This window comes from Venturia canescens, chromosome 11 (assembly GCF_019457755.1).
Source record: "Venturia canescens isolate UGA chromosome 11, ASM1945775v1, whole genome shotgun sequence".
Classification (NCBI taxonomy): Eukaryota; Metazoa; Arthropoda; class Insecta; order Hymenoptera; family Ichneumonidae; genus Venturia; species Venturia canescens.
In genome coordinates this window covers 5,651,336-5,661,010 of record NC_057431.1, presented here as the reverse complement: position 1 = coordinate 5,661,010, position 9,675 = coordinate 5,651,336, and the positions used below count along the sequence as shown (strand labels likewise).

General features: G+C 42.4%; 2 protein-coding genes across 2 annotated transcripts; one reads left to right on the top strand and one right to left on the bottom strand.

The window, feature by feature from the left end:
• Window positions 1-83: 83 nt before the first annotated feature.
• On the bottom strand, window positions 84-1,915 carry LOC122417867 (protein twisted gastrulation-like). The gene is made up of 3 exons (XM_043431722.1): window positions 864-1,915; window positions 568-771; window positions 84-493 (listed from the first exon to the last, which is right to left on the bottom strand). Exons 1-3 carry the CDS (start codon window positions 1,081-1,083, stop codon window positions 189-191), a joined length of 729 nt encoding a protein of 242 aa, XP_043287657.1. The 5' UTR covers window positions 1,084-1,915; the 3' UTR covers window positions 84-188.
• Window positions 1,916-3,149: 1,234 nt separating this feature from the next.
• Window positions 3,150-8,902, top strand: Nup133 (nuclear pore complex protein Nup133). The gene is made up of 19 exons (XM_043431691.1): window positions 3,150-3,476; window positions 3,852-4,191; window positions 4,322-4,639; window positions 4,775-4,945; window positions 5,028-5,157; window positions 5,238-5,423; window positions 5,579-5,738; window positions 5,813-5,981; window positions 6,084-6,243; window positions 6,318-6,430; window positions 6,503-6,609; window positions 6,702-6,930; window positions 7,021-7,164; window positions 7,242-7,443; window positions 7,539-7,698; window positions 7,772-7,967; window positions 8,056-8,250; window positions 8,342-8,564; window positions 8,677-8,902. Exons 1-19 carry the CDS (start codon window positions 3,385-3,387, stop codon window positions 8,817-8,819), a joined length of 3,438 nt encoding a protein of 1,145 aa, XP_043287626.1. The 5' UTR covers window positions 3,150-3,384; the 3' UTR covers window positions 8,820-8,902.
• Window positions 8,903-9,675: the final 773 nt, after the last annotated feature.

Genomic DNA, 9,675 nt, shown 5'->3' with positions numbered 1-9,675 from the left:
AGAAACTTCGACTTGAAATTTTTCTTCGCTTTTTAAATGGAACCGACGAATTCGAGTGCCTCGTGTGATTGAATAAAGAAAATTTCAAATAAACCGAAATTTTTTGTTAATTTTTAATTTTTAAATAGTTTACAAATTCAATACTGAGACAAAACGGTCGAAGAAAGGGATTCGAGTGACCTCTGTGGTCAGCTGTCTTCAGTAAGTTCCTCCGCGTCTTGCCCATAGTCGTATTCGTCGTCGATTTCGTTGTCCTCGTCGTCGTCGTTGGGACAGCGAGTGCATCTCGATTCGTTGATGCCGTAATTGATGCAAGTGTCACCGACGCACTCGCAGCATCCGTCGTGAAACCATCGATAGCTCGAGGCGCCCATGGATTGGCAAGAATTTTTACACTTGTTCCAAGAGCCGCACTGAGCCATGAACGCGACAGTGCAATTGACAGTTATGACGTTCGGTTTCAGTGGGTTGTGAGTTTCCTCTTGGAGGCTTTCTGCGATATTAAGGCTCGAGTAGTCGATTTATCGGTGAGGATAATCGGGAAAAAAGTGCGAATGTTAAACTCACGAGTGTATTGTACTTCGTTCCAGTGCTTCGGAAGGAACTGCGAAACGTCAAAATCGACGGGGTAAGTGACGGTGGTCCAACGCTCGTGTTCGTCGGGCTCCTTCGTCAGAGCACGGAATAAAACTGGCAGTGATTCCCCGAAATCTTCCACGTGAGACTTTCTGCTCAAAAGACCGTTCGTGACGTTCGGTTTCGGGCACAAATCTGGAAAATCAGGGAGCTCGTTTAGCCAGGCTCGAAATCGAACTCGGGGAGACAAATTTTCGTCCCGACGCGGGCACCGAATCGCGACTTACCGACGCAAGAGCAGCACTCGTCGTAGAGATAACTCAGGCACGAAAAACACTCCTTGCAGCAGGTACAGTCCGGCAAATCACATTTGCAGCTCCGAGTCAACATGCACTTGCTCACGACACTTGCGCAAATCGCCTCGTTACAGGCACTCGAATTGTCAATCACTGTTGCCGCAATTATCGCGACTGCACCGATGAAAAGTGTCCGGGGATCGAGCTTCATGTTTTTGTCGTACAATCACGAATTTTGTTTCAAAATTTATTTTCACTTTGTTGAAAAACTGAATTAACGCGGGCTTCAGTTTCGTTGGTTGATTATTTCCGTTGGGCGATTCTTTCCGTACTATTTTTCTGATTTGAGTGACAAATGCGGAATTTTCATTTCCAAATATTCTTTTCACTCTATCGAGTCGACTTGGCACAATTTTTTAATTAACTTCGATCCAGATACCGAGAAAATTTCTTTTTTTTAGATCACGGTGCGTCGACGAACGACACGAAATTCCGAGCGGGCTTGAGGCCGGTCAAAATCGGCGTAATTCGGGACCCGATTGCGCTGCGAGCTGCGCGTCTCTGCGCTGACTGGCAGGAACCGCCAATGGGGTGTCCGGAAGGAGCGATGGAAAAAAGGGAGGGAGAAAAAGGGGGGCAGGGCAGCGAGAGTGGTCAGTGGTAAAAAATGTAGTGACTCGGAATTCTTTTTCGTGTTTTGGTCAAGTGGTGAAGTCATGAAAATAAAAAACTTAATGAGACGAAATGGCTACGGAAGGACGGGGCGTCTATTTTGAAAAAAAATAACCAGAATTTGCTATTTTTTAATGTTTGTTCATTTTTTAAGGGCTTTGACGAACTATCAGACTTTCTCCGCGAGCAGGCTCGACTGCCTCGTAGCACGGCGGTTTTTACCTCGTGACTAATAGAATAAGTGTTTTGGTTTTTTTGTACTATTTTATTTGGATGGATTCTGGTGGGGCGGTTCTGACCTGAAAACGGCGCGTTCGTCTGGGTTCTCTGGTGGATCCACGAGCCCAAAAAGGTCGCGATCGGGCCTCGGGACAGAGAAGTTAGGTCCAAATCGAGTTCCTGATGGGAATTTTTTCCCCTGGCTCGGTTTAAACGGCGTGGAATGCAATAATTTTATTGGAGGTCAAACTTTCTGATTTAATTCGACGAATATTCGTAAATTACAAAACTGCCATGCATATGGAGTTTGAAAAATTTTTATTTCGTACGAATTCGGTCGGGAGGATTTTTTTCAGAAAATTGGAAATGAGCGAGTCGAATAAAAACGATTTCTCGCGAATTTTGAACGCCGGCTGACGCAGCATTTTCAAAATTTTTGCCTAAAAACGAATTTTTCCGATCAACATTTTCAAGTGCAAAAAACGAACAATCGAACGAGCCAACCGAAATACGCTCGTCAAAACCATTTTTCATATTCGCGTACTCGTATTTGTGAAAAATTTCATTTATTTATTTAATTAAAGTAAATAATATAAATTAACAAATAAAAATTCGAATTATTTACCTGTCCAGATAATAACGTCGAGTGCGAAGACTTTCCTATTGACTTATTTATTTAGTTGTTTCAAAAAAAAAATAGTTCATGCAACCAAAGAAAAAATATTTCATATTCATAACGAACGAATCGTTATTTTCCATTAAATTTTGACATTTTTTCGTATTTTTACTTTGTAATTTACGATCAATTGGTTGCTTGATTTTAATCATTAAGGGTAAGGTAGAATTCCACGTGTTATTTCGTGCCCCGTCTCGATACACTGGAATCTCTATAATCGACAATGCGCAAAATCAACCGAGCCAACACTCGGACTCCACGTTAGTCCTCACCCCACGCCTGCCGAGCGGTGAGTGAGGCGTGAGGCGGCGGAACTGTTGCACTCCGCCCGATGTCCCCCCCCCCTCATCGCCACTTCACTACCACACAAACGAATACACAGGCGACTAAACGTAACTCGTATAAACGCGTGGAGAATGGAAACAAACCGAACGAATTAGCCAAAGCATTAGGAAAATATTCACTGACCTATTGCCATAATTTTGTAAATGCGTAAAATGTATGCACGTAAAAAAAATTACCATCATCCAATAAAATTATACACCGTGGCGTTCTAATATTTTAATATTTTTAAATTATATTTGAATTAAATGTCAAGTTTTATTTTTGATAAAGATTGTTTGTCTGGTAAACCAACTTTACCATCAAAAGTGAGGTAGTGACGTAGTGACGTAGACCATAATCCAAAATTCGCTGGCAGTACTGAGAGCAATGCCTAGAGGACGTTGCGCTACGGTAAAAATTTCAAAAATGGCGGATAACCGTCAATAGAGTTCACGTGCAGTGCCGGTTCGCGGGCTGTAACAGTAATTTACAGTTGAGAGCGTAATAATTCATTTTTTATGAATAAACAATGATCGTAGTTGGTTCAATTGATTGATTTATGATCGATGATAAAATTACGTGATTTTTTATCCTCACGTTGGTTTTTTCCCATGAAATAAAATGGATCGGCAAAGTATCGGCAGTTTGCTCGGAAAAAGTACAACCTCCCCGAGGAAACGGTTGTCCATCGTTCAATCGCTGAAGAAAAATACGTTCGTATATTTATTGGTCAATGATTAATGATCGTATTTTATATTTTTTTGATAAATTTGTTTTGTTATGTTTGCATCGAATAACCGTGTTTTTCTTGTGTACAACTCAGCCACGAATGTTTTCTTTACTTCAAACTCGAGAATCAGCTGATGAGAATGAAACTTTTGTTCAGCTCTGGCTCACAGGATCCCGAATATTTCCTAGCTTGTTTTCAACGTTTCGTAGAATTAAGTTTTGTTCTGTTTTGGTTCAATAATTGAACTTTATTCCTGATTATTTCCAAGTCACACTATTTTCTCATTTTTCTCACCAAAATCTGAACTTTCCTTCATATTACGAAAATCAAAAATGCAACGAAATGTGAATGTTTTCAGTACTCTCAGTGTATCTGGCCGGTCAAATCAATCGGCTCAAGTAATTTGCCGGACGTCCAGCCACGTGGTTGAAAGCTTTGGCTCCTCTCTACCAGTTCTTGTCACTGAAGCTCTGACTTTTGTTGACCGTCAAACAGCTGTCAGTGTCAATGTCTCGTCAGACGGATGGGCTTGGTTGGTCTGCGGTCGCAGATTGCTTGTCTGGCAATGCAAAACTACTATCCACGACCCAAAGCAGAGACGTACATTCAAAAGCCAATGCAGAGAATTGCTGCTCCCTCAGAGTGACCTTGCTCACAGAGCCGAGTGTGTGGCTGTTTGGCTTCCTCCAGGGCAACAGGTACAAAATATTGTTCTATTCACGGACTCATCCAAGAACCAATAAAATATGAAAAAAGTTCTTTAAATCCTAAAAAAATTGGTAATCATAAAAAATTGGCTCAATTTCAAAAATTGCTGCAAATTGAAAGGTGCCAAGTTGCATAGCAGTTTCACCGGAAGGAATCGTTCGATATTGGTCGAGCGTAGCTCATGAAGGTTCCTCGGTTGAGACGAGTGCTGAACTGGCAGGTCAAGAAGTCGATTGCTTGACACATGTACCTGGCCACGGATGCATCCTTGCAACAACGACTTGCACGGTTGCTCTCCTCCAGCCTCAGTTTGTCTCTGGCAGAAACCAAATTTCGTGTCGTGTTTTGCGGACCAGTCAGGGATGGCTCGGAGGGATCGGACGCAGAATGTCTTCACTCATTTTTGGAGCTATTCCACAGTCGCCGGTCATGGAAACGGTATGAATTTTCATTTGAAACTATTCACATTCTGCATTTTTCGTAACGTCGAACTTGAAAATCTTTCATTATGGTTTATTGTGGAATTATTGAGAAAAATGTTTTTTTGTAACGATTGTTAAATTTTTATTTTAGAAACTCGTTAAAGTAACGTGCAGTGGTGTCGGTGACCGGGATTCACGTGTTCTGATATTAGCAGGCTCCTCGTTGCAATGTTGGTCTTTTCCCCATGGGGAGCAGGAAAAGATGGAGTTCGACGAGGACATTGGCCACCTGGTTTCGCAGGCATTTCAACGTAGATTCTGGGTACTTATTGATTCTCAAAATTCTCCATTTTCTACTTATCAATATTCACTTAACGAATTTGATTTTCTATTGCCAATCCAAGGAATCGAACGCCTGCAATCCTTACAACGTGGCTACTTGGCTCATCGATATGCAGCCCTGTGACGAGGGAATGGTCCTTTTGATGGCTGCACATTGTGCTGATCTGTCGCCACAAATTCACTTTGCAATAGGTAAAAAAATGATTTGTTCAATGATTTGTTAATAAAATTCAAAAAATTCGGACCCAAGTGATCATTTTTCTTTTTTTCAGGGCTCGTACCACTCACGAGAACAACGCTAACGAGTTCCTTCAAGTGGTTCACTCCAGTCAAAATAGGTCCGATAATGTACGATTCCCAAAACGAGGAAATCGAGTCCGTCATTTTCTCGTACCGTTTCATTCTCTCGGGATGGGAAGTGATTATCTACAACCATCAAAACGTTATTGTCGTCAATAGTGAGTGATTCTCTTCCGTAGTTTATTAATCTCAATATTTCTGAAGCTGAGCAAAAAATGTTGAAAAATTTCTCACTTTTACAGCAACTTTTTCTTCCTATTTTGTTAACCCGTGCAATGAAATCAAAAGTCATAATTAATTATTGAATTTCAAGGTACGAACGAACACGAACAGGACAAAATAGATTTGATGAGAGGCGGCGAAGATCGAATCCTCGGCGGTGCTTTGTGCTCTGGGACTCCAGTCTTATTCACACGAAATCTTGCCCTCATCACGGTCATGCCTACCGACTTTTCAGCCCAAGATTTCGACGGGTAAACATTGACAGAAGTCAAAATCTGAAATCATTTCAAGGCTTATGGGAACGAAACGGTTTTCTTCGTTGCAGAAGTTACGTCATGGGAGGCAACAGTATGGACAACACCTTGAATGGCAGTATGACAACAGACAATTTTACTTCCGCTGTTAGCAATGAAAAATTGCAAGAAATGTATTACAGCTCGGACGCTGTTCAACAGCTGTCGGCTGCTTTCTTGCTGAGCCTTCGCCAGAGCAAGGTAAAAAAAAATTTTTCAACGCGAACGAGAAAAAACAGTCCCGAGTGAATAAAGAAAAATCACTAAATTGACAAATTTTTTCATTTATTTTTATTCTCGCAGGCTGAATGCGAGCAAATTCTCTCCGAATTATTTCCAGCGCAGGATGAGCCGATAATGGACATCGACGCGAGCCTCGACATGATAGTATTGAAAGTAGCGAAAAACGTGATCGACGATTACCCTGCGAACGATCCGCGCTGGTCGAACCGACGAGATTATTGTTCGTATTTTGGTAATTTTTGAAGTTCATTCCTAACAAATAAGTAATAAAATTTCGATGATTTTTTGATTCAGCTACGACCCTGAGTGGAGTTTTTTCTGTACAAATTCCCCATCAGTTGGAGGGCAAACAAAAAGCTTTGGATTTCTACGTCTCGTTTTTGAAAGAGCACAATTTGTGGATCAGAGTGAGCAATTGAACAATATTCATAGAAAAATCATGCAAAAAAGGCAAGAAATGATTTTTTTTCGTCTCCCAGTTCTGCGCCGTCACCTACAGGGGAATAATCATGTCGACGGCTCACGTGCTCAGTGAATATGCGGAAAAAATAGTAGCTGCTCTGACGATATTCAACTTGCAAATTCGGTGAGAAGAAAAACCCTTTTCCCTCTCAAATCCATCAAAATGAACCGGAAGTTTATAATTACTCGAATTTTCGAATTTTCTTTTCCCCCAAGCTACCCGGAAATCCTCGACTCGATGATCGAAGAGACTCTCAACAATCACCTCGACAGCGAGACTCGAATATCGGACGAGCTCACGGCTCGCGACATTTTTTATCGAGAAGTCAGCACGATCGATCGCCTTTTGCCTGCCTTGGTTGAGAGCGCCGCGGATAAAACGCAGTCGGAAAATTCGTCGCAGCAAATCTCCCATTACATTTACCAAGTCAATTCCATTTTGCTCGTGAGTTTAAATTTTAACATATTTTTCAAAATATATTTCCATTCAATTCTCAAGTCAGACGAATTTCACCGAAATTTCATTGATTTTCAGGCCGTTTTCCACGAAGTCATCAAATATCGGCAGCAGAACGCTGAACGTTACGTCCCTTCCGGTTGGACGAACGGAGTCACCGAGTATCTTCCCTGGACCGCGGCAACGGGGAAGCAGGGACTGCGCGGTTGCTTGAACACGATGGTAAAGCCGCGAAAAAATGAACTTTCCATCGAAAAACTGAGGGAAACGATTTCTCGATCGAATATTTGATTTTCCAGGAAAACCTGACGCTGAAACACGGCATCACGGGCACGATCGATTCGACGTTGAGGAACGAGCTGAGCGAGCAGCTTGTCAGTTTGATCGACCTCATTCTGGACGGTCGAAAATGCCATTTGGAGAGTCTCCGGGGCACCGAGAAGTTTGAGGTTTTGCTCAAACAGTACGAGACTGAGAGGACCAATCTGATACAACCGTTGAGTGAGTTGCAGCTCGAATTCCCATTCGAAGTCCTCTGGAGGGAGAAGAAGTTGCTTTAATCGTCGAATTTCATTTGAAAATTCATTTTTTCACAGTTAAAGACAAACAGTACGAAAACGCAGCGATCGTGGCTGAAAAGTACCTCGATTTCGCTTCCCTCGTGCAAATCTGCGAATTGACAGACAACAAATCCCGACTGAATAGCTACATGGAAAGATTCGCTGCCCAGGATTTCGTAGGATTCATGTTTTCATGGTAGGGAAGCGAGAAATTCGATTATCGAGTTTCGCAGCCTCCTGGAGACTGATTTTTCTCGCGTTTTCACCAGGTACGTGAAGAATGGGCGACAAGGACAATTGGTCGAGCGTTGCCGGCGTCCAGGGGCCGTAGAGTTGACTGAAAAGTTGTCCGAGCACCCTTCGCTGTCTTGGGTCCAGGCAGGTTTGACCGGGGAATACAGATTGGCGGCGAACACGCTCCATTCGCTCGCTCACCAGGAGACTGAACTAGTGCGACGAAAAAAAGTAAATTTTCTTCATTCCCCGAAGGATTTTCATCGATTTTTCATAATTTACCGACGAAAATCCATTTTTTCGAATACTTTTCTCCCAGACGATGCTGTCACTCTCGAAATTGGCTCTCCTCGCCTCGGACGAGGCCGACGACGAGGTCGCCGAGGACGTCAAGATGATAAACAACGAATTGAAGTTGATCGAGCACCAGGAAGACGTCCCGGAAAGTGTGCTCGAAACTTACGGTTACGACACCGAAAAAATGCGGGTTCTCTCGGCCGTCGAACTCGTCACGGTAATGAAAGGAAAATTTGAATATTCCGAAATCGAGCTCGGTTTACGAAAATTGCTGAAAAACTTGCGAATTTCTCACTGTGCTAAACCAGCTTTACACGTGCGAGGAAAATGTGCTGGCGGACGCGTTCGATTTCAAGAAAGCCCTGGACCTCCTGGAGCACGTTGAACCCGAAGAGGAGCGACCGGTTCTGAAGCTGAAAATTTGGGCGCGAGCTGTTCGTCGAGACCGTTGGGACACCGTGTCCAAAAACCCCGAGGAGCAAGTCAAGGAAACTTTGTTTTTCAAGCTCATTGACGTCTGCCAGACGATGGGTAAGGAAAGAGTTGGAAAAGCTCTCGAAAATGGGGGAAAAATGTGAAAAATATTCATTTTCATCACAAACCTGTCGATTTGGGTCGAATCAAATTCTGTTTCTCTGCACAGATCCTCAGGCGGAAGATTTTTTGCCTCCCATCGCGATGCTGCTGTCAGAACCGGAAGTCGGGACACTCGCCGCCTCCAGCAGCTTCCAGTATTTAGTGAAATTCGCGTATGAATATGCTCATCGAATATTTTCAGACCAATAATTGTTAACTTCCGCGAGAATAAGCACCGCCGTCGTCAATTTATATTTTTTACATGAAAAAGCGAATAAATCAATTTGAGAAGATTTTTGCTCGATTTTCATCGCTTCCCGACTCCCAATTTGAGTTCTTTGGCCTACGACGAATAACTCGAATAACGTTGAATAACTCAAAATAAAAAACACGATTTTGAAAAAAAAAATGAAAATTACCTGAAATTTCACTTTTTTAGCAGTTTTTATTCTCTTGGAAATTCTTCTGAACGGATATGCACAAACTTCTCAATTATTTTTCTCGTCGTTGCTCAATGGCGCCGGACGCTGCACGCTCCATCGCCACTTTTCATTGAATTCCTTCGATTTTTATTTTTTTTCAATTTTTATATTCGATCTTTACGATTTCGCTTTAAATCTTACAGGTTATGAATGTTCGAAAGGATTGCGAAGGAGGAACAAATGGGGGGCAATGAATTTGCGTTATTTAGGAATTCAACAATTTTAGAGCAATAAGGGTGGGTTGTTCCAACTTCTAGGTAGCTTATCTGGCAGGTAAAAGCATTACTTTGTAAACCTTTAACTGTCAGATAGGCTTACCTAGAAGTTGGAACAATAACCCACCCTAAAGGAAAGAAATATGTCATCCTCAAGTCGCTGAAAACAATTCAGCTCTAGTTAAGACACCAGCGCCGGCTCTAGCTCTAGTTTATGGCCTTTTATTGCGCGACGACTTCCACAGTGGGCCTTCAAAAAATAACACGAAGAAATTCTATACAAAGGGCATATTTCTAAGCAAATGGATACGTTCCCACATGCTTTTTCTGCTTGAGTTCGAACAACAAAGAAACTCGAGAGCTTACCTA